The 24,638-nt window shown below is 40.8% G+C and overlaps 1 protein-coding gene across 1 annotated transcript in view; it reads right to left on the bottom strand.

Moving 5' to 3' along the window:
- The window catches only part of COL17A1 (collagen type XVII alpha 1 chain), a 98,361-nt gene that overhangs the window by 44,746 nt on the left and 28,977 nt on the right, over positions 1-24,638 (bottom strand). The window contains exons 2-13 of the mRNA XM_043986660.1: positions 17,188-17,250; positions 14,678-14,722; positions 12,654-12,758; positions 11,313-11,444; positions 10,515-10,562; positions 9,178-9,213; positions 7,524-7,571; positions 6,720-6,863; positions 5,166-5,324; positions 4,041-4,112; positions 2,483-2,560; positions 1,326-1,400 (exon numbers count right to left, since the gene is read on the bottom strand). Coding sequence (XP_043842595.1) covers positions 1,326-1,400; positions 2,483-2,560; positions 4,041-4,112; positions 5,166-5,324; positions 6,720-6,863; positions 7,524-7,571; positions 9,178-9,213; positions 10,515-10,562; positions 11,313-11,444; positions 12,654-12,758; positions 14,678-14,722; positions 17,188-17,239 — 994 coding nt within the window. The 5' untranslated portion in view covers positions 17,240-17,250. The remainder of the gene's footprint in view (positions 1-1,325; positions 1,401-2,482; positions 2,561-4,040; positions 4,113-5,165; positions 5,325-6,719; positions 6,864-7,523; positions 7,572-9,177; positions 9,214-10,514; positions 10,563-11,312; positions 11,445-12,653; positions 12,759-14,677; positions 14,723-17,187; positions 17,251-24,638) is intronic.

Below are 24,638 nucleotides of genomic sequence, written 5' to 3'. Positions count from 1 at the left end.
GGCAGGTAAAGGCTGCTACATAAACTGGTGAGGTTGAACACCTTCTGAAATGCTTCACCCCCCCCCCCCCGCCACTTTAGACTCCTGGGATGGATCCCTGAGACTTGAGAAGGGTTTTCTGCAGTGTTAGAGTGTACCCTTCTAAAGCAGGGAGGCCAGGGGTAGGGCAGGCAGGATCTGTCAGTGCCTGAAAGTAGGCAGGTGATCTTGGGGGAGCCAGGTTGGCCCTTTAGTCACAATCCCATATGGGGTTATGTAACTGAATGTGGGGGGGGGTCATGAAAAGTTTGGTAACAGTAAAAGGTTATATATACCTATTTTATATACCCGTATACCTGGGATTGCATAAGAATTTCTCAAGTGAAAAAGGGTCACTAGCGGAAAATGTTTAATAATCTCTGGCCTAGATAAAACTTGCCCCTGTTTTTTGTTTTTGTTTTTATTTTTAGCAGAGTGTCCTGGCTAAAGCAAAACTTGTGCTCATTGGGAAACAGAGGATCATTTTTTTTTCCGATAAAAGTATTTTATTTAGAGGATCGTTTAATGTCTCATATACATGTAGTATGTCAATATGTCTTGAGAGTGCTATGTACCTGTAGCCTTCAGAACATGCTATCACATACTAGCTGACATATAATAAGTACTTTAAAGTTTGTCAATTGAGCAACCCAGTGAGGTAGGTATTTTTCATTTTTTTTAGTCCAGACCTATGGTCTCTTCAGTGTAGGGAATTCCCTATTAAGGAAGCTCTTCCTTACAGTGCAGATTGCTAACTGGTCTGCAATTCATTTTCACATGTATATATATGGAGTGGATCCAAAGTAACTTTAGAATGGAAGGTACTAACATCTGAGGACCCAGTAAAAGGCCTGTTTCAAAAAGTAGAGCCTCAGATGAGTCTTGAAGGAACTAGGGTTTTAAGAGGGGAGGATGAGGAGTAAGAGTCTTCTAGGGATGGGGACAGCCATACACAGGCATGGAGATAGGAGATGGATCTTGTATGAAGAAAAGTAAGTATGCCAGTATGGCTAGACTGTATATGGAGTTACTGAGAAGTCAAATGACCTGCCAAGGTTTATACTACAGGTATTTTATTTCCATTTTATGGATGAGAAAACTAAGGCTGAGAAAAGTTTGCCCATCATTACACAGCTAGTAAATCAGAGACAGGATTTGAACTCATTTTTCTGACTTCAATATTAGCATTTTATGCAAAATAACTTGTTTCCACTCAGCCTACATGGAATTAGGTTATGGGGTTAAGGAGTTAATTTCCCTCTACTCAGATGTAGTTCCTTCCCATCATTAGTCTGTCTTCTGGGAACACTCACCTGCAGAAGTGCTCACACCTGTACTTACAACAGTAGGGGACTGAGGCATGTTCTTCTTTACACCATACACTATGAGACATGAATCAGCAGAATAAAGGAAATCAGCGGGCAGGTAAGTGACTATTCCAGTCCACCCGTGTCTAAGTAAAGCCCAGCAGAGAGACTAGCTCAAAACAATCTCATATACTCATATCATAATCCAATATATACTTGGATGAAGAGTATATATAGAAATCAGTTTCTCATATACATATGCAGTTATGGGATTGAGCTAAAGGTTATGTACTCAAGGGCCTCAGCTTACATTTTCTTCTTTCATCACAGCATTACCTGTCCTTCAAACTTAAATCTATGTCTCCTCTTCCATGAAGCCTTCTCTGACTACTCCATTCCCCTCTGATATATGTGCTACTTCTCTGAATTCATATAGCAAGACACCTCTTGTAACCCACAGTTTAACATTTAATCATGTACTGTCTTGTATTCTTATTTTTAATTGCCTCATACTTCTGAGTCTTGTCTCTCTGCCTAGACTGTAAGCTCTCTGAGGGCAAGGATCCATTCTCCCATTTTCTGTATTCCCCAGAGTGCCCAAGATAAGGCTGAGTACCTAGTAAGTGCTCCATAAATAATTTCTTTTTGACTATGGCCATCGATTAAATAAGGATCCTGGGATGATGAGACCATGGGTCTGACTTGTTTGTCTGGGACCCAAGCTGGGCTGCTAGGCACCTTTATGCTTCTAGGTATAGTGTATAGGGCTACTAGTTCTGCTCTGCACACAACCCCTTTCTGAGCTCCTCACACATACTCTGGCACATGATAAAGTGGGCACCTACAGAAGTGTTTCCTCAATTGCTTTCAGGTATGGTGTTTGTTGAGTTGGAGAAATTTCTTTCAATTTTCTTTCAATTTTTAAACATTTTTTATTTAAAATTTTGAGTTCCAAATTCTATTTCTCCCTTCTTCTCTCCTCTCACCCTTCCCTGAGATGATAAGCAATCAGATAGAGGTTATACATGTGCAATCATGTAAAATGAAATGGAGAAATTTCAATGGCTCACCAGTGAAGGCGGTCAAACTGGGACACATATATGCACTCTCTGTGGGGTGAATCTCCTGCCACTGAACTCCATCTCAAGGAAACTAACCTGTGGAAGTAGTGGTAGTGGTTGTTCCATGAGCCAGGGCAGAAGAGCTGGGAGCCAAGTTGTTTTGGACGCCAAACACTGTGAAAGGGATTTGGAAGGGTCAGTCAAAGAGGGGTGCAACAATGAGGAGGGGATCTGTGTGATGTCCTGCCTCCTGGGAGGAGGATGAGTGCAGACTCAGGGAAAGATGGGATAAAAATTAGCAGGTGATGGTGGGAGCAGCTAGGTGGTGCAGTAGATAAAGTACCAGCCCTGGATTCAGGAGGACCTGAGTTCAAATCTGGCCCCAGACACTTGACACTTACTACCTGTGTGACCCTGGGCAAGTCACTTAACCCTCATTGCTTCACCCCCCTGCAAAAAAAAAATAGCAGGTAGTTGACAGGTAGGAGAAGAACAAACCAGTTTGAAAGGGAAGGGAATTTGATATGATTTTTATTGTCCCTTGATTGAGATCAAGAGGAAAAGTTACCTAGCCTAACCCTCTCATTTTGCAGATGAGGAAACTGAGGCTCAAGCTCACACAAATAATAAATGGTGGGTCCTCCAACTCCAGGACCAGCCCTCCTCCCACTATACTGTGATGTCTCTCAGGGGAAGGTAATGCAGAGGTGGCCTTGAATACCCTTTTCATAAGCTAGAGCCTTCAGAAACCAATAGATTCTCTCTCAACAATAAATTTTTTATAGAAAACAAGCTTTGCCCAGTTAGAATTAGAGACCTACTTTCTGTTTTAACCCCTCTTCACCTTCTTGGAAGCAGATTTCCCTTGTGTCTTCATATTTGCTTTATATTGTCCTCCCAGGTCTAGGTTAGGGATCAGTGAATGAGAGATTGACTGTCAGGGACCCTGCTTCCATTTTTTTTGTTTTTTTGGTGGGGTAATGAGGGTTAAGTGACTTGCCCAGGGTCACACAGCTAGTAAGTGTCAAGTGTCTGAGTCTGGATTTGAATTCAGGTTCTCCTGAATCCAGGGCAGGTGCTTCATCCACTGTGCCACCTAGCTGCCCCTAAATTTTTTTCACAGTTACTATTGTTGGTTGGTTTATTTATTTATTTATTTATTTATTTATTTATTTATTTATTTATTTATTTATTTATTTATTTATTTATTTATTTATTTATTTATTTATTTATTTATTTATTTATTTATTTTTTGCAGGGCAATGAGGGTTAAGGGACTTGCCCAGGGTCACCCAGCTAGTAAGTGTCAAGTGTCTGAAGTCACATTTGAACTCAGGTCCTCCAGAATCTAGGGCCAGTGCTTTATCCACTTCACCACCTAGCTGCCTCACCCCCCATTCCCCACCCACTTCCATTTTAGGATCATAAGACTACAGATTTCAAGCTGGTAGAGACCTTAGATGTCATCTGATCCAACACCCTCATTGTTAATTGACAGCATAGAGGGGTGTGTGTGTGTGTGTGTGTGTGTGTGGTGGTCAGTCCAGGCCAAGGAGAAATGGCCTACTTTCTGGGAACCACTGATGGATCCCTGAAAAGGAGAGAGTTCACTTATGTATTGAGCATTTTGCCTTAGAAAAAGATTAGCACTGACCTGAGGAGCAGGTGCTGAGCCCAGGGTGTAGAGTGGGTGAGCAGGAAGCCATATTGTTGGGAACACCAAACACTGAAAGAGGAGGCAACAATTAAGGTTATTGGTTGGTCTAGTAAGAGACTGGCCCAGCATGGGACAGGTGTCAAGTCTTAGAGGAATCAAGGGAAAATTTCAGTTGGCTCATCTTTAAAATGGGAACAATAATAGTAGAGGTTGGATGATCATTTATCAAGGATGTTTGTAGGGAGGAGGTTTGATGTTCTAAGGTCTCTTCCAATTCCCCCAAATGGACTGTGATTCCATAGTCTGTAAGCCTATCATTATAGAAGAACAGGAGTAAATAATGCTTGGGATCTTTTTCTTAAAACAAAACAAAACAAAATGTAGCAATAACCAGATGCTGTGCTTGAAATCACAGAGCTAAAACTTTGTATTGTGGTTTTAGTTTAGACCTGGAAGAGACATCAAGCTCCCTTCCTTGGGCAGGTAAACTATTAGTACCCCCATTTTATAGATGAGACAAGTGAAATTCGGAGAGATGAGGGGATTTAGCCAATATCAGAAAGCTCAGAAGTTGTGGAGAGGCCAGGAGGTATCATGAAGGCTCTTTGTTTAGTTTTCATTTAGATGTATCTCTCTCCTCCAAGGGTATTTTCTTTCTTTCTTTCTTTCTTTCTTTCTTTCTTTCTTTCTTTCTTTCTTTCTTTCTTTCTTTCTTTCTTTCTTTCTTTCTTTCTTTCTTTCTTTCTTTCTTTCTTTCTTTTTTTTTTGTGAGACAATTGGGGTTAAGTGACTTGCCCAGGGTCACACAGCTAGTAAGTGTCTGAGGCAGGATTTGAACTCAGGTACTCCTGAATCCAGGGCTGGTTCTTTATCCACTGCACCATCTAGCTGCCCCCAAGGGTCTTTTCTTATACTTAGTAGCAATGTAGTGAGTACTCAATGAAGAATTCTTAACTTGAAATTAATCCACGTGCAGGGGAAGTGTCAAACAGACATATTCTGAGGCTGAGGGACTTGGGGAAGATTGGCTAAAATGTGGCAAAATGCTTAGGGAGCCAATCAATCTTCAAAATAAAAGAAACCCTAGAAGATGGTAGACGGGAGTTGGTATTATTACTGTACCTGATCCTGTTGAATAAGCATTTGTATTGAGGAGGGAGGAGCTCTGGGCTGTCATGTTGTTGTGATAAGCTCCCATGGATGAGCCCGCAGGCAAGGTGGAGGACCACATGTAGGAGGGGAGGTTTGCATCCACGATAGTGGTGTCATAAGTGCCTGATACTGGGAAGCACACAACAAACATACATCAGCATTAAAAGAATAAAAATTTGCTGCCTAAATCTCTGCCCATAGAATGACAAACCAGACTATTTTTCATTCTCTAGTACCTTATAGAGTGCTCTAAGAATTTTTTTTTGGTCTAGAGCAGGGGTTCCTAACCTTTCTTGTGCCCTGGATCTCTTTGGCAATCTGGTAAAGTCTAAGGATCCCTTCTGAGTATAATGCTTTTAAACACCTAAATTAAAATCTATAGGTTTACAAAGGAAACAGATTATATTGACATAAAGTTAACAAAATATAATTTTTAAAAAAATGAGTTCACGGATTCTAGATTAAGAATCACTGACCTAGACCTAGGATTTCATCACTGTGGGGGATTTTTGGTTTGAGAGCTCCCTTATTTGTACCTTATAGCATTAGAGATCTGTCTGAGGCAGAGGTTAAGTGACTTGACCATGGTCACATAGTTAAGTTGTTATCTGAGGAAGAACTTGAACCCTGGTCTTCCTGACTCCAAGGGCATCCCATTCCCCACTTTACCTCATTGTCTCTCCAAAAAGTAGGCATTTAATAAATGTTTGCTAATCTGAAACTGCTTAAAAAAATCCCTAGTTTAAATAAATCCCTTTCCTTCCTCTTCCCCTTCCTTTTACCCTTCCCTTCCCTTCCTTTCCTTTCCCTTCTCCCCTCCTTCCTTCATCCTCATTTGAAGTAATGCTGCCTGTGATGTGCCTGAACAGTTACCTGCACAGAATCACAGACAAGAGTAGTCCTTCATGATAGGTGGGACTTGACTAATAGCAACTACCACTGTAAGCCCTGACATGTATTTAAGAGAGCTTCCCACTAGCTTTCCTTGGCAGCCTGATTGCTTTTTTAAGATCTGGAGCTGCCCCCACATGCCCAGTGCAGCATGGTGTCAAAGGGAAAACAAACCTAATCTTGTCCAGGGTGGTCTGTAGTGAGGGAGTCTGGTGGATTTCTTCTTCTTCTTCTTTTTTTTTTTTGCAGGGCAGTGGGGGTTAAGTGACTTGCCCAAGGTAACACAGCTAGTAAGTGTCAGGTGTCTGAGGCCAGATTTGAACTCAGGAACTCCTGAATCCAGGGCCGGTGCTTTATCCACTGCCCCACCTAGCCGCCCTGGATTTCTTCTTTTTGAGAAATGAAATCTTTAGACATTAGGAAATGGGCCAGGGATCTAGAGGGGCTGTTTGGTCAAACATATTTACAAAGGACATAGCCTGCATTTTTTCAACATTGAAGAAAAAAGAAGGCACTTGATGCTCTTCAAGGTATGGACCAGTTTGAAATTCATGTCAGGGCACAGGTTTTCTGGGGCTAAGACCAACCTACTTTTACTGATAGTCCCTCCATCTCAGCTTCAGCGGCACTTACCTGACTGAGAGCTCTCAGTCACCATCTTGGTTTCCACAGTAGCCTTCTTGGGGATGGGAAGTGTGTTGGAGGAATTCCGGGTGGGACTCGCACTGGCTGATCGGCTTCCCTTGAGCAAACGTTTCACGTCATCCAATTCTGTCCCTGGCCAAGAATACAGAAACCTTCTCATTAGTCCTAAGGCTCTTCGTTAACCCCAGCTGCCATAGGGGATCTTTGTTATATCCTGACTATTTGGGAGGAAGATACTTGGGGATCCACAGGAACATTTTTAGGAAGGTCCTTTGAATTCTGCATTGAGCAATTATTTGGTGTGTGTGGGGGGGTCAGACTTGTGATTTCATTAGTGTAGATAAATAAATGCCATCTACCAATGCATCCTCAGTATTATAGTGTCTCCTGGGCTCTTTTGAGGGTAATCAAGATGATGCCCCAAAAGTAGAGACCCAAGTTTCCTCCCTAGGTTCTCTCTCTCTCTCTCTCTCTCTCTCTCTCTCTCTCTCTCTCTCTGTGTCCTTTCCCTCTTTCTCATTCTATCCCCCTCTCTCATCTCTCATTATTTCTCTCTCTTGCTCTACTCTTTCTTTCTTTCTTGTTCTTTCTCTCCTTTCTTATGGTCTCTCCTCTCCCATTCTCTCACTTGTTTTTTTCCATTCTGTCTTTTGTTCTCTCCTCTCTCATTATCTTTCTCTCTCCCCCTTTCACTCTCTCTTATTTTCTTTTATTCTCTTGTTATCTTTTTTTCCTTTTCTCTGTTTCTTGTTCTCTCTCATTCACTCTCCAATAAGATGATAGACAACTCACATCGGGTAGATGGGGAAGCACTTTGCAGACGAACACGAATTTCACTCTCTGCAAGATAGAAGAAAAGAAGCCTTTGAAGGGAAGGAACATGATGAATCTGGTCCTGCATGGAAAGTGGTGCTCTGGGAAGCCCAGTTTCCCACATAGCATGAACAGGAAATGGCCATTAGAGGGAATTAGTTCACAAAGCTCTTGATTCAGTAAGAAGAGAAGTTCTGTTTATTGACATTCACTAGAGTTCAGGAGTTTCAGGAGATGCCCCAAGGTCATGTGGCCAGGCTTGACTAAAATTCCCAATGGGCAAATCAGCTCTAGAACAGGGATCAGTAAGGACTGTATCTGAAAAGGATTAAGGACAAGTAAGCTTTTTAGGGCTTGAAAAAGATCTTGTTCTCCTGCCTCCCTAGCATCCGGTGGGTTGGAGAACCCTAAAAACAGGCTTGTTAACATAACCGTCTGTGTAGAACCAGCAGAGAAACAAAGCTGTATAATTTCTTTTGATAATGTCAGCTTGTTATCAACAAGCTCATTACATTGGGGAGATTTGGATATCTGGAGCACCCACTTAAACTTTTGAACTCCACAAACCTCACAACACGTTTGGGTTCCTAATGATAATTGAGACAGTACAACATTGGGAGAATCAATGGTATACTCTAGCTTTGTTGAATGATAACTATGTTTATCTAGTGCTTTAAACTTTGCAAGGTGCTTTATGTAATGTCATTTAAGACTCACAACTCTGATTATCACAACTGTGATAATAACAGATAATATTATCCCCATTTTACAGATGAGAAAATTGAGTGTGAGGAGGGGTGGAATGACTTGAATGTGATCATACAATTGGTAAGTCTCAGAGGTGGGATTCAAACCCAGGCCTCTCCAGCATATTTGGTCTGTTATACCATGTGGCTCCTTATCTAAAGCCTGAAAAGGATTGTGCTGTTTTTCTTTTCCTGCTGCTTGTCGAGAGCAGTTTTTTCCTGCTGATTTAAAGGCTATGTTCTCTTCTAATGCACCTGCCTCTTAGGAGGTGGAGAGATTGATAGATTACCACAGAATATTCTTCTCATCTGACTAATGAGAATAAATGGAGTATTTTTCATCATCTGAAGCATGAAAATACAATTAAAACAGATAGCCAGGAATAAGAATAATCACAGCTCAGTTCACATAGTCACACTTAGAGGGTGCAAAAGGGAATTCTATGAAGAACAGTAACCCTGCTTTGGAGTGCAAATCAACAGCTGGTGGATTGCAAGTTCCTGGAAGGCAGGCTCTATAGCTAATTTCTTCTTTATATCTGTTAGCATCTACAGAAGGCCTTGTACATAGTGCTAAACCAATGTTTGCTGAATTGAATTGAATTGAATTGAATCTTGAGATTATCCAAGGCAGTGCAAATCCTTTACATCTGGATTTTTGATATTTGTCCAAAGCCTATCCCACAATGCTTGCTGAATCACTATTAAACCCCAGCTTATCATGAAGGAGCAAACAGACAAAAAAATGACTAGAAGATTGTAAACTTCTTGAAGAGAGGGATTGTGCTTTACTTTTCTTTTGCATGCCCAATATTTCCTAGAAGAGGGATGAGCACATAGTAGGAACTCATTGAATGGTGGAATTAAATCCAACAATTTTAGCTCACCTCGAGTCTGGCTCCGTCCTCGGGTGGAGGAAGATCCTGTGGGGAAAAGGGAAGCAATCTCAGACATGCCCAATAGACGCCATGGTAAAAACTTAACAATGAGTATTAGGCACATTGCAGCGTGCTGCCTTGTCTAGTTAGGAGACTCATTTAATTCGATGTATACAGTGGATAACAATAGCTGTCATTTATATAGCTCTTTATGTGTCACAAAGCACATTGGGTATATACATACTCATTTTTTTTTTGGCGGGGTAATGAGGGTTAAGTGACTTACCCAGGGTCACACAGCTAGTGTCAACCGGATTTGAACTCAGGTCCTCCTGAATCCACGGCCAGTGCTTTATCCACTACACCACCTAGCTGCCCTGCTATACATACTCATTTAATCCTCACAAGTTTGTCTATCACTTATAGTCTCAGGGAGATACCTGAGCCTCAAAGAAGTTAAGTAATTGGCAGAATGATCACACCTCTAGCTAAGAGCCAGAGTCAGGATTTTAAACACCATTCTTCTGATCTTCAAATCCTATATTCTATTCACTATAATAAATTGTCTTGTAGTATTTAATAAATGCTGTCCTTTTGCAGAAGCGATGGGGAAAGTTAGCATTTACCCACCTAATTTAATTTGTTGAGAATATGAACAAATGTTAATTATGGTTTTAAAAAGTCTCTTAGGGGACTTGAATTGTATAGGTGAGCAGACTACAAGGATTGAATTAATTAAATAATAATAATTCCCAAATCTTCCCTTTGCTTTTCCGTTATTTGGTTTTTTCCTACTACAAGCAAAGAAATGAGAACCTTCTAGCATTAAAAGAGCATCATCAATAAATATATGAAGATAAAACTGCAACAAAGGTGTTTAAGATTAAGGCAGAAAGGTGTTTAAGATTGTATTGACTTCTGGAAATAGTCTAGGGCTTTAGAAACCAGAAAAATGTGGCAAACTTTGGATCAGGGTCATTTAAAAGAAAGAGGGGCAAGTGATAGAATATACATTATTTGGGGTTTTGATGGTATAACCCATCATATGTATCATTACCAGGACTGTCCTATTTGTTCTGTTTTGGAAAAAAAAATCTCCACATTTCAGTTTGTCCTTGGGGATGCCCTTAGCTGAGCTTTTGTGAATATCTGACTTCATGATGGCAAACGAATGTGGCTGACTATCTGTGAAGATGCTTCAGTGAGCACGACATTTACAACAGGTATCTCCAGGGCACATTGATGGTAGAGTTGGGTCAGGGTGCTTCAGAAAGAGCCATCTGACACATGGCAACTTCCCATGGCCATGACCTCCCATTTCCACTAGAAATAATGAAAGCACATACCAAGTTCCTTCCGAGGGTATTCTGGAGAAGAATTCCCACTGGAGCTCCCTGAGGAAGAAGCAAACATTTAGCATGAATATGAGTATAGACAATTGGGGCTTTTGAGAAGCTTTCTCAACATAGGATAGTATATTTGGAGAAGAAAATAAGGAACCCTTTCCACCATCAGCTCCCAAAGGAAAGACAAACAATAGATGGACTTATAGAATAAATGGTTAATATCTCCCATTGTATTTGGTTGGAGCTCTTCATTTCAGTTGCTAGTCTAAAATCGGTTCTGCCATTGATTGAGGCTTCAGGCAAAGAAGAGCTTCATCTTTGTGATGGATTTCCAAGGAAAGAGTCATTATTATTGCCCTCCCCTTCCCTTTCATGCAAGATCCTTCTACAATCACATCAGCATGGGACCTAAGTGCCTGATAAGAGAAAAATGCCCCCTGATTGTAGGGATGCCTATGACTTTGGTAGAGAATGGGAACCTTGTTGAAATGGAACCCTGAACCCTACTTTGCACTAAAGTACTGACCCAGATAACTATTATATCTCACTTGTAGTTCAGACTTCCCGTGTACCTCACCTCCTATATAGTATGTAGTTAGCACTGAATCTATTATTTCTAATAAACCATGTAATAGGATATAACCAATTGGATGTGAGTCCATAAAATATTTGAGAGAAGAGCAAAATAGGGAAGGGGGGAAAGGGGAACACAGATGATCAATGTTCCATATGTGGAAAATGCATGCGTTTGACATAGCAAAAGGGGTGGGCCAACTCTAATGTCTCTCATTCTGATACCTTCGTATGTTGCATGGCGGGTGACATGACTTTTCCTTTCAAAAGTTGAGCCTGGTGAATTGGGGAGTGTAGAGGCAGGAGACTGGGCCCTCCGATAGCTGGAAGTAGAGGCATTCCCCCTTAAACTTCCACCTATGAATATAAAAAAGATTGACCTTTGTAGTATTCCTGCAGAAATGAATTTAGCAGTTAATGTATTCCCAACCAGACTCAATAATCACAAGCTATGTATAGCAAGTAGTCAAAATAGGAATACAGAAAAAGAGCCAGTGAATGCCTTTGATTGTTTCTTAAAGGAGCAGTATTTCTACATTTAGTGGTGAAATGACATGTTTACCCTTATAGAGCTGTATTACTACACCCATTGGGGACCTATGAAAGAAGGGAGAGCCTGTGGATGCATAGCTATTGCATTTCTGGAGCCAGCAATAATCCAAAGTAGGGTTGGTGGAATCAAGATTTGGAAAATATTCTCTGGAATTTAAAGTTAGGTCAGTGTTCAGTTGGACCCCTGATACATCTAGACATGAATGTCATGTCCATCAATTAAATTGGGCTTCCATCTCCCCACTAAAGGAAGAAGCATTTGGACGAGGTCATTTCCAGGGCACAGAATTTCTTAACAGTATTCTTGTGGCTTACTTGTTTCCCTGAAAAAGATTGTTTCCCTAGGAACTATGGGTTTCTACGGGAAGCTTGACCAGAGGAGTCTTGTACAATGTTGTACTCTAGTAGCCCACCGTGAACCTAACTTTGAAGGTTCTTTTGTGGGCCATGGTTATTGCAAATGGTGAAATTGGAAATTATTTTTTAAAAGCAGTGTACATACTTGAAAGGAGGTGGCTTAGATTTGGGTGAGAAGGAAGGGAGGTGAGTTAGGTGGGCAGGCAAACCCTTTCTCCATTAAGTCTTTTTTTTTTTTCATTCCTTTTTTTTTTTTTGGGTGAGGCAATTGGGGTTAAGTGACTTGCCCAGGGTCACACAGCTAGTAAGTGTTAAGTGTCTGAGGCGGGATTTGAATTCAGGTCCTCCTGAATCCAGGGCTGGTGCTCTATGCACTGTGCCACCTAACTGCCCCTCTCCATTAAGTCTTCTTGATTAAGTATTCATGTTTACAATGAGATTTTTAGTGTGAATGATCACACATACTGATTATTTTTAAGCCACACTCACTGGGGGTTATGTATGATCTTAAAGTTCTCCTCTCTGAGAATTTGGGCATGTGATAGAAAATATTATCCATCTCCCTGTACATGCTGCTTTGGGGTCCCCCTCTCCAGTTTCTCCTGCCTTGGATTTCTATCTCTGCTCCTTTAGCCCCTCTTCCAATACTGTACTTACTGGAGTTTATGTAGCCACTGCTGCCATGGGTTAAACTCTGTTTCTCCAGCCTGCTCCCTCCACTGAGCGATGACGTTTTGGCATATCCATTGCTGGTCCCTCCTTCTGCCAGAGGAAAGAACCGGATTAGAATTTGGGAGTTAGGGTAAGCAAGTGAGGTAGAACTCCTCTGTATTGAGGCCATCCCTAGAGAATCTTGACCCACATTCATCATTCCCTTGCTTTGCTTTCCATCATTTATGCTTTTGTCTTTGTACCTCTCCTCCAGGGATTCTTAATCTTTTTTACATCATGGACCCTTTCTGGTGAAACCTACGGAATAGTTTATCCCAGAATAATGTATTAAAATGCAAAAAAATACAGAGAATTATAAAAGAAACCAATTATATTGAAACACAGTTATCTAAATAGAAAAAAAACACCCAAGTGTACAAGTCTCAGGTTAAGAAGTCCTGCTTTAGTACCTAGCATAGTCCTGGTACATATTAGGTGCTTAATGAATGGTTTTCCAAACAATGAATGAATTATAACCTTTGTTATAATTATATAAAAAATTGTATAGTCTTGTGATTTTAGAGTGTAATGATACCTTGGCAATCATTCAATATCATTTTATAGATGGAGAAACTGAGGCCAAGAAAGGGGCTTATCTGCAGCTATTGTCTAGTTGTTTCATGCCTCAGTGCAAAATTTTCCCAATTAGACTGTAAGTCCTTTGCGTAGTGGAGCTCATGTCACCTCTTTCTTGTGTCTCCCACATCACAGACTGGAGCACTCTGTGAAAGCTCAAATAGATTAGTAGAACCATTAGTCCTGCCTTTGGTTTAAGAGTTAACTAGCCTACTGGGGTTAGTTGTTTTTTTTTTTTAAACCAACGTGCCTGAGGACCAACTATATCCACTTTGTCATTCACATTAAAATCATAATTCAACAAACATTTAAAATATTCAATTTAGGTGTGCCAAGAACCTTGGCTTTGGAGTCAAAGGATCTGGTTGACCTTAAACAAGTCAGTTCATCTCTACTGATCTCAGTTTCCTTATTTCTAGAAAATGAAAAGAGTAAATGGTCTTTAAAGTCCCTTTCACTTTTGGTCTTCTGAGACCTTCATCTCACTTTAGTCAAAATTATGAAAATGGCACAGTATGAGTTTTCCTGTAGGTCATTATAAAAATATTGTATCCTTCCTTAAAGACAATTATACCAGGATGATTGTGGCTTTCTAGGTCCACTGCCCATTGCAGAACTCTCAAGCATATTTCAGACACAGTCTCTGTTTCATGACTCAGCTTCCCTCAACTCTCAGGTTACTTCAGAACATCAGTGATCATGTCTTAATTGTATGTGTATACCACACAGTGTTTGGTAAAGGGCCTTCATAAATAAATACTTAAAAATTGAATAGATGCTTGCTTAATTGAATTAAACTGAGTTGAATGCTTCTTATTGTTGGAATCATTGGTGGCTACTTTGAGGAAAAGCAACTGAGTTGTTTCCTACTATCTTTTCTACCCCCAACTCCTTTAACTGGAATAAATCTCCATTCTTCTTATGGCAGGCAAGTGATGGACTGAATGCAGAATAAGGTACTCAGTAGATGCTTACATATGATAGTAGCGCCAAGAATCCTTTTGGCTTGAGGGTAACAGTCTTATTGGAATTATAAGTTTTTCAGTTTTAAACTGGTGTTCTCTGGTGCCAAATTTATCTATTTTAAATCATTAACATTAAAATCATCATGCAAGCCACTGGGAGGGTGGCAACGGCTTCACTACTCAGATCTTTTTCTTACCAGAGTTTAACCCCAAACATTCGCATGTCCTCTCAAACAAAAAGCTTGCCTCTGAGTATGTATAAATATATGTAAAAGTCATTCAGGACTTCCATGATGGTAATGATTTAAGATACGCCAAATCTGGAATTATATTCTCATAAAAATTGTGTGACTATAAACACACACACAATATAAACCACATAATATGCTTTATTTCAGGTAGATAGTACACAGTAAAATAGCTACTTACTTGGTGGTAAGGATGTAAGTCTTGTGGTTACTGTTTCAGTGATAACTAGGGAAAGAAAAAGAAAGACAAAATGGTATATCCCACAGAAATCTTCTAACCCTGGGCAAGGGGTGGTGTTTGAAGTATTATCACCTATCTTAGTCTAACTATATTACATCAGACTTTCACAGAACTGTTTGCTATAGGTAGAGATGTAACTAGGAATTCTGGCACCTGAGGTAAGTGTGTGTGTGTACGCTCTGTCCCAGATAGGCGCATTCAGTCCTCCAGGGAGTCCATTTCAAGTCTCTATTCTCTCCACTCACCCAGTTCCCAGCGTAGAGAGAAAGGGGCAAAATGATGGAGGAAGATGGGCCATGAGTATACCAAGCCAATGATATCTTTGGGCCTGATGGCTCAGTGCAGGAGAAGCAGTGGGAAGCTGTAACCCTGCACTGTGCAGGACTGACAGATCAGAGTTCTACTAGAAGGAGGAAGTAGTCTTGGTGCCCAGGTAATAAGCCCTGGTTAACCCACCCTAGTAATGGCTCTGTATGTAGCAGTTAGGTTTGGGGAGAGGATATAATTTGACCTACAGCATAACTGAATCTGTCAGAATGCATGATGTTCCATTAGCATCCTGCTGTTGGGGGTAACTGTTTTGTTCTCCTTGGATGTTCTGTCAAAATGACTCATAGCAGCCAGCAAAACGAGGTGTTTAAAGCCCCTTATTCAACAATGGAATCCTATGCTATGTGGGTTTGGCATTGGAAAAAACCTTAAACCTCTTCCCATGACTCACTCTGTCTCTCCAGACTCCTCTGAGCTGCCTCAGCTGGGCCAGGAGGTTGGCACAAAGCCTATTGTTCCCTTGTTTGAGACTTGGGGCCATGAACAGGACACAGCATGTTTCAGCTACAAACAGGGATGTCTTTAGGGCACATTAATCACTGTGTGCCCTGCCCCCAACATCTATCAGGCCAAATTAATAAACAGAACAACCTTGAAAGGGAAAAGGAGTCACAAGAGGAGAATGTACAAAATGAGAAGGGGTAGTGGGAAGTGGACCTTTGACATCTAAGCTTCAAACTCGCCTCTTTCAGTGATGAGTGTGTGCGCGCGCGTGTGTGTGTGTGTGTGTGTGTGTGTGTGTGTGTGTGTGATCTATGGGCTGATTGTATATATCAGGTCTTTATAAAACTGCCAATGATTGGAAGCTATCCCCTTCTCCATACTACTACTACTACTACTACTACTACTACTATCACCACCACCACCATTAGTATTACTATTCTACTACTATTTCTACTCTTACCATCATCACCTCTACCACTACTACCTCTACCACTATAACCAGCACTACTACTATTACTACTCTATTACTATTCTTACTCCTACCACTACCACTACTACTACCACCACCACTATCACTGCTACTATGACTACCACCACCACTACTATTACTACTCTACTACTATTGCTAACATTACTACTACTGCCACCACCTCCTCTACCACTACCACTAGTACCACTAGCACCACTACCACCACCACCACTACTGCTACTACTACTACTAAGCTAGCATTTATATACTACTTTAAGGCTTGCAGAAGTCCATACATATATAGTCTCATTTGGTTGTCACAACAGTCCTCTAACATAAATAGTATTATTTGTAGGTGACCAAACAGAGGTTGATGGAGATTATGAGCCTTGCCCAGGGTCACACAGCTAGTAACTAGCAAAGTCATGCTACCTCAGTTGTTCTAGCAAGAGCATGAGATTATACAAGTAACAGGAGCAGCTTTTTTTGTTTGTGTTGGGTTTTTTTTTTTTTTTGGTGGGGCAATGAGGGTTAAGTGACTTGCCCAGAGTCACACAGCCAGTAAGTGTCAAATGTCTGAGGTCTGATTTGAACTCAGGTCCTCCTGAATCCAGGGCCGGTGTTTTATGAGAGAAGCAGCTTTTAAAGCTCAGTAAGACAGCTCTCACATCTGGTGACTAGATTTGAAAAAGGGTTTGAGTGCTTTTGAGAAGCCTTTCATAGTAGAGCTCCTGGATTCCCTGATATACATTCCACTTCAGTTTAAAGAATTTAGTTACAAAGTGGATAGAGTGATGGACCCAAAGTGAGGAAGACCTGAGTTCAAATCTTATCTCAGAAACTTAATTATCTGGGCACCCTGGGCAAGTCATTTAATTTACATTTCCTTGTCTATAAAATGGGATATTAATAGCACCTATCTCACAGTGTTGTTGTGAGGATCAAATGGGAAAACATGCACAAAATACTTTGTAAATTTCTAAACATTATATGAATGTAAGCTATATGTAATTATGTTTCCATCTAGAGATACTGAAAGATCGCAGGGGAAAAAAAAGCTAGTTTTCTGCGTTATTAAAGGGGACCAGTTGAAAACAACCCAGAGCATTTCATTTGTTCAGTTTCATGCCATTTCTATGATATGATCAGTGTTTTCTCTATGTGACTTTGGCCATTAGAGCATAAGCTCAGAATCTGTTGGTCTTGCCTCTTTCTGTGACTTCGGAGCCTTCTCTCCTGCCTTTCTTGGTTCCATCCATATCATAGCCACCTGAGAGAGAAATAGAGAAACCGGGAAAAGTTATTCTTTTTATTGTTACTCCCCTGCTCAAGAACTGGTAGAGGCTCCCTATTGCCTCTAGGATAAATCTCAAACTCCTTAGCTTGGCAATGAAAACCCTTCCCCATTCAGCTCCCATCTACCTCTTCAGGCCAAGTTCACATTAATTTCTTGTACCCTATGTTCCAGCCAAACTGGTCTACTTGCTTCTTGAATTCAGATTTCCTTCTCCCATCTCTGTGACTTTGTACAGGCTATCCTCATGCCTGGCAAGCACTTCCTCCCCACTTCCTCTTAGAATTTCTATCATCCTTCAAGGTTTAGTTCATATGCCAGCCCTCATGGGAAACCTTTCCTGTACCTCCAAATTCTAGTGGCATTTCCTTCCTCAAACAAACAAACAATAAATAAATGAATGAATGGATGGATGGATGAATAAATGAATGAATGAATAAATAAATGAATGAATAAATAGATAAATACATATATACACACAGATGTATATACATGTGTATATATGTATATACATATAAACACATATGTGTATATATATATATGTATACACATACACACCTATTTACATAGTGCATGTTGTCTCCTTCCCTCCTCTCACCTCACTCCCAACATAAAGTTCTTCATGGAAGAGAGTGATATGTGTTTTGTCTTTATGCCTGGCACTTAGTAGGCACTTTAGAAATGCTTGTTGCTTGGATAGGATCCCTTGTAGAGAGGAGGATCACAAAGCTTTTCTGATGCCATCATTTCTCCATCTCCTGTCTCTGTACATGTACATGGCTGTCCCTCATGCTTGGAATGTGCTCCATCCCCAGATCTCCGACTTGGCCTCCCTCAGGTCTCAGCAAAAGGACACCTTTTGCCAGAAACCTTTCTTGGTCTTCCCTCAAAGGTTTCTTCTAACTACCTTGTATATATCTTGTGTCTATCTGGCAGTTTGCATGTCACGCCCCTGGTCCCCCTATTAGAATGTTAGCTCCTCAGGATGAGGGCTTGGTACCCCCAGCACACAGTACAGTTTGTGACACAGAGTAAACACTTAATAAATGCTTGTTGGCTGACATATTACGAAGGGGTTTCACCTACTATGTGCAATTCCTAGAAAAGATGATTCTCCATTTTAGGGCCTTGATAGGATTCTAAGGATTGAATCGAGGTGTGATATCCATGCTGTGTAATGAGATGAAAATAATACAACACAGAACAATAGAATTTGGGATTCTGGTCCTTTGGACCACAGCTTTTTCTTCAAGGAGTGGGGAGTTTCGAAATACTCCTTATCACAAAGTCACATCGATAGTGCAGAAACACATCCTGCCAGAGAAGACATGGTTTGGGGAGTGGATGTATATTTATTATACCTTTGTATGACTATAAGAGGTATTCATCAAAGTGATCATCCAGAGGTCCTTTTATAAATAAATAAATAAATTAATTAATTAATTAACCTATTTGTCAAAAATTATTTATTTATCTATCTATCTATTCATTCATTTGTTTATCTATTTATTTATTTGTGAGGCAATTGGGGTTAAGTGACTCACCCAGGGTCACACAGCTAGTAAGTGTCAAGTGTTTGAGACCAGATTTGAACTCAGGTCCTCCTGAATCCAGGGCCAGCGCTTTATCTGCAGCGCCACCTAGCTGCCCCCAGAGGTCCTTTTAGATGGAACATGATTAATATTGACCAAGTTCAAGTTGCTCATAATATTGTATATGGACCCAGTCAGAGCAAAGGGATCAAGGATTCATTACTTAGAGTTAATGGCCTGGCTTTATTTGCCACCACAGTATCTCTTCCATCCTTTCTTTCTTTTTCATCCCCTCTGCCACCAGCCTAGTTCAGGGCCTCATTATTCTTCATCTGAACTCCTATAGCAGCCTCTCTAGTGGCCTACCTGCCTCCAGTATCTTCTTGTCTCCATATTCTCAACCAGTTAGCTGGATCTGTAATCTCATTGATATGGGTATTCCTTATAGTAATGCAGGTCACAACCCATCCCCACCAGCCCCTACTGGGTGGCTCTTGTCTATTTCCTCACATTTTGTTAAATTGATCTGCCCAAAACTCATCTCTAATTACATCACTCCTCTAAAACTTCAATAACTCTTTCATTGCCTACTGAATTGAGTCCTGGTGCCTTAGTCTGACATACAGGCCTCCCCTTGCCTACCCCTTTAGCCTCATATCATGCTGCTTCCTTTTCTAAGGACTCCTGTCAAATAGTAACTCCAGATAAATTCATCGTCCTGTGCTCACCTCCTGAGGAAAGCCCTTTACCAATGCTATTTTCCCTATCTAAAATGCTGCTCTCCAGCTCCCTCCTCCCATCTGCACCTGTAGAAATCCCATCTTTCCTTCAAGGCCCAGCTCGAATGTCACCTCTTCGAAGTATCTTCCATTGCCCCTACCCCCACCCCACTGATCTCTCCCTCTCCTGTGAATGCTCACAGTACTTGGCTTGTACTCTTCTTGGGCATCGAGCACCATCTACTTTGTGTTGTAGGGAGTTTTATCTCCCCTGGTAGACTGCAGGTTCCTTGAGGGTAGAGACTATGTCTTATTTATCTCTGTATCTCCCCCATAGTTTGGAGTCAGAAAGCCCAGTATGAACTGAATTTTGTAATGATAGGTAAAACAATAAAAAAGGATAAATTGTGTTAAATTATACTATGATTTATGTTATAAACAATCAAGAAAAAGATAAGATCCATACCCAGCAAGGATGGAGAGATGGCATTTTACTACCTGCTTTCTATATTATTGAGAAGAGGATAAAAAGTTAACCAGGAATTGCAACCAACATAAGTAAGGAGGCATTTAAAGAGCACCCAGATGCCCTCACCTAGTTCAAGTCATGTGGTCTGAAGGAATTCTGTGTAACAGTACTGAAAGAACTTGTGAATGTCATTCTTGAACTTTTATTGGTGATCTTTGAGGAAGCATGGTGAATGAGAGAAGTGTTATGGATTTGGAGGTGGATAGATGTTGCCTCATTTTCTTTTTTTTGTTTTGTTTTTTTGCGGGCAATGGGGGTTAAGTGACTTGCCCAGGGTCACACAGCTGGTAAGCGTCAAGTGTCTGAGGCCAGATTTGAATTCAGGTACTCCTGAATCCAGGGCCAGTGCTTTATCCACTGCACCACTTAGCCACCCCCCTGCCTCATTTTCTAAAAAAAGTTGAGAAGCTTTACACTTTAAACTATAGGGCAGCAAGTTTGATGTTGATTCCTGGAAAAACTCCAGAACAGATTATTAGAAGGACGATTTGTCAGCGCTTAATGAAGAGGTTATCCCAAAGAATTAACATGGATTCATTAAGAAAAAATTATGTCTGACTCAGCTCATTAACTGTTTTGATAAGGTTATCAGATGGGGAGGTGGTAGAAGTACTCTGAAAATAGCAAATCTCACATGATTTCCTTGTGGATGATGTGGAAAGACATGAACCGAATACTGTTAAGTGGGTTTAGGACTGATTGGTTGACTAGATCCAAAGAGCATTGATTAATGAGGGAGTTCTCCAGTGGAATATCACAGGCGTTGAGTTATCTTCCTGTCCTATTGGATGAAGGCATAACTGTCATGCTAATCCATTTTGGGGAGGGTAAGAAGCCCAGGTGGGTAGTTAATGAAATGAATGATAGAAATAGGATCCAGAAAGAGCTCAATGGGTTAAAATGGTGGGCTGAAGCTAGCAAGATGAAATTTAACTGGAATAAATGCATAGTCCTGTTTTTTGGGTAAAAAACCTAAAACAAACCCTGAAGAAATATAAGATAGGGAAGGTGTGGCTGAAAGGCAGTTCATATGAAAACAAATAAACAAAAGAACAGATCTTGGGTACTTTAGGGGAATGTGAGCTCAGCATATCATCAATAACTTATTGAAAAAAGCCAGCATCAATAATGTCCAGAAGTGAACAACTGAGGTGATAATTCTGTTGTACTAGCTCTAATCAGAACCTAGCTGGAATAACAGGGTTTATTTTAAGGTACCATATTTAGAAGACTCACTGACAGGGAAGAGTGAAGAGTGGAGGGCAAGAGAACTCAAAACCATGTCACATGACAATGGTTGAAAGACTTGCATGTGGGTGGTACAGTGGCTAGAGTGCTGGACCTGGCGTTCAAATATGATCTTGGATACTTATTAGCTGTATGATCTTGGGCAAGTCATTTAATCTCTATTTGCCTCAGTTTGCTCATCTGTAAAATAGAGATAATAACACTTACCTTGAAAGGTTGTTGTGAGGGTAAAGTGAGTACAAACTAGAATGTGTTACATAACTGCTAGCTATTATTATGTTTATGGGCAACGAGGTGGCACAGTGGATAGAATCCTGGGCCTAAAGTCAGAAAGATTTATGTTCTTCAGTTCAAATCTCCCCTCAGACACTTATTAGCTGTATGACCCTGGGCAAGTCCCTCCGCCCTGAGCTGGAGAAGGAAATGGCAAACCACTCATTTGCCAAGTCTCTTTGCCAAGAAAACTCCTCAAAATGGGTCACAAAGAGTTGGACATGACTGAAATGACTGAACAGCAACAACATTATTATGTTTAACTCACAGAAGGGATGTTTTATGGAAGAGAGACAGATAACTTTGGTTACTGGAGGTCATCAAGAGGATGTTAAGTCACCCAACATGTTGGAGATGTTCAGGATGGGATTTCTCAGTCCTTTGAGTAGGATTTGGACAGGTCTCTGAGGTTCCTTTCGGTCCCAAGATTCCACGATTCCATAATGTTCTCCCTTTACTGACTTCAGGGTATATCTTGGCCCTTGCACCATGGAATATGTTCCATGGCTGAAGCCCTTTCCTTAGAAGAATCCTTGGCTCACTTGACCTTTCCTCACCTAAAATCAGGCCCATGGCAAAACAGCCTTCAGAAGGATTCCATTCAACCTGCAGAAAAGCAGACCTTGGCCAACTAATTGTGCCAACTCTCCTCATTGTGTTTTCTCAGAGACAACCTAGCTGTGGGCTGGGGATGAGGCACCAGAGAACAAATTTTGGCTGCATCTGAAATGCCACAGAAAGAATGTATCCCAGGGCCAAGAGGAGGAGCTCAATAAACACAGTAATTGGTTCTAGACTAATTAAAAGGCCATCCTTGACTTGTGACTTGAACTGATTTCCAGAAATATCATCTATAATTTATACCATGCAAACTTATATGGAACTTAACACCTTTCTCAGAATCCTTCATGTGGGCACTAATTGAAGGTCTTTCTTTAATAAACTGACCTTTCCCTATGGATGAATGGAAAGGACATTAAGACACCATTTAGTACAATCTCCTTATTTTACAGATGAGGAAACTGAGTTACAAAGTAGTCATTCAACTTGCTCAAGGTCACATGGATGGTGTCAGAGGAGGAACTTATTTATTAAATTCCAAATGATATCTTTTGGAGGAAAGTGTGTGTGTGTGTGCGTGTGTGTGCGTGTGTGTGCGTGTGTGTGTGTGTGTGTGTGTGTGTGTGTGTGTGTGCTCCCATGCGCAGTGTGCACGCATACCCCTTGAGTGTATACCCAGGTCTTACTGACTCTAAGGCTAATCTTCTAACCTTCACGCCCCAGTGTTTCTCTTCACTCATTATTTGCCATAGTATCAGAATTTCTGAGACATATGAAGGGTGAGATTTTGGGAAGCATTTGTGTCTTCCAAGGAGCTGAACCAGTCAGTTTCTGACCAACGCCCATCACATTGAGTATAAGGAAAGCTGAATAGATTTGCAATTGGAACTATCTGCCCCCCCCCATGTCCAAATCCAGGGATCTGTGGTCACTGAACCCATAGGCTATGACATTTCTACAGCTTTTCTTAGGTCTAACTTTGGAGTCTTATGGCTTTTGGGAAGACTGTGCGTGGCTCTGGATTCAAGGTTTTGCTGGGGGCCATGAAAATACCTCTCCTTCTCCCTAGCCCCCCTCCCACCTCATAGGGGATGCCATAGTTCACATCTTTATAAGGCACTGTTTCTGAACGAATATTTTTAAACTGACATACTGACAGACCTTGGAAATCAAGTTATGAAACACACTAGGATAAAAGAATGAGCCTATTCACCAGATGCAAGGATGTATATTCTAGTTCCACCAGGGTATTCTAATTCAGAGTTACTTGGGATGTCAAAAAAAAAAAAAGCCCTAAACCTGAAGTCCCAGTTCTTTACTGACTATGAGACTCTGGACAAGTCATTTAACCTATCTGAGCCTCGGTTTACTCATTTTTAAAAAATGATCGTAATAGTTGCCTTGCCTACCTCAGAGCTGTTGTGAGGAAAGTGCTTTGTCAACTTTTAAAATGTTACATAAAATGAGCTATTATTATTATTATTATTTTCATTAGAAACCATAGGTGTTAATGAATGCTTCTATAGCTATGACTTATGAAGAAGATGCTTTTTATATATAAGGTGTGTTTTTAAGATTTGAAAATACCCAGGGACATTTCCTTACAACGTAAAAATCTCAATGCAATAATTTGGGTCCATTTGCAAGGGCTGTCACCTTCTGTTTTGTGGAAATAAAATCATTTTAGGTAAATAACCACTAAAATCGCTCGCATAATTGAATAACTCTAAAACAAAGTCAAGGAACAGGTAGGTGGTACAGTGAATAGAGCACCAGGTCTGGAGCCAGGAAGACTTATCTTTGTGAGTTCAAATCCAGACTCAGACACTTACTAGCTGTGTGACCCTGGGCAAGTCACTTAACCTATTTGTTTCAGTTTCCTCATCTGTAAAATGATCTAGAGAAGGAAATGGCAAACACTCCAGTATCTCCGACAAAAGACAAACAAACCCAAATGGGGGCAGGGAGAGTCAGACATGGCTGAAAGGACTGGACAACAACAGTACAAAGACAAGGACAACTGAGGAGTGTTGATAGATAATGAGCTGAATTAGTGATAGGGCCTGAGAGATAGTGTGTATTGGAGTCAGGAAAAGCAGAGATTAAATCTAGCCTCTGACACTTATTGGCTGTTTGACCACAGGCAAGTAATTCAACCTCTCTGAGGATCATCTTCCTCATCTGTAAGATGGAGTTGATAGGCATGTCATGAGGACCAAATGAGATAATATATTCCTAAAGAAGTTTGCAAACCTTAAAGGGCTCTATAAATGTAATTGTTCTCATGATTCCTAACAATCATCTCTCAATACCAAGAAGAGGAGGAGAATCTATGTTTTTCTCTTTAGTCTTTATTTTTGGGAACAAACTACTTTTTAAAAAAAATTTTTTTTTAGTGAGGCAATTGGGGTTAAGTGACTTGCCCAGGGTCACACAGCTAGTAAGTGTTAAGTGTCTGAGGCCGGATTTGAACTCAGGTACTCCTGAATCCAGGGCCCGTGC

Source organism: Dromiciops gliroides, chromosome 2 (genome assembly GCF_019393635.1).
Source record: "Dromiciops gliroides isolate mDroGli1 chromosome 2, mDroGli1.pri, whole genome shotgun sequence".
In the NCBI taxonomy this organism is placed as follows: domain Eukaryota; kingdom Metazoa; phylum Chordata; class Mammalia; order Microbiotheria; family Microbiotheriidae; genus Dromiciops; species Dromiciops gliroides.
The sequence above is the reverse complement of the archived record's forward strand: the minus strand, read 5'-3'. Positions and strand labels throughout refer to the sequence as shown.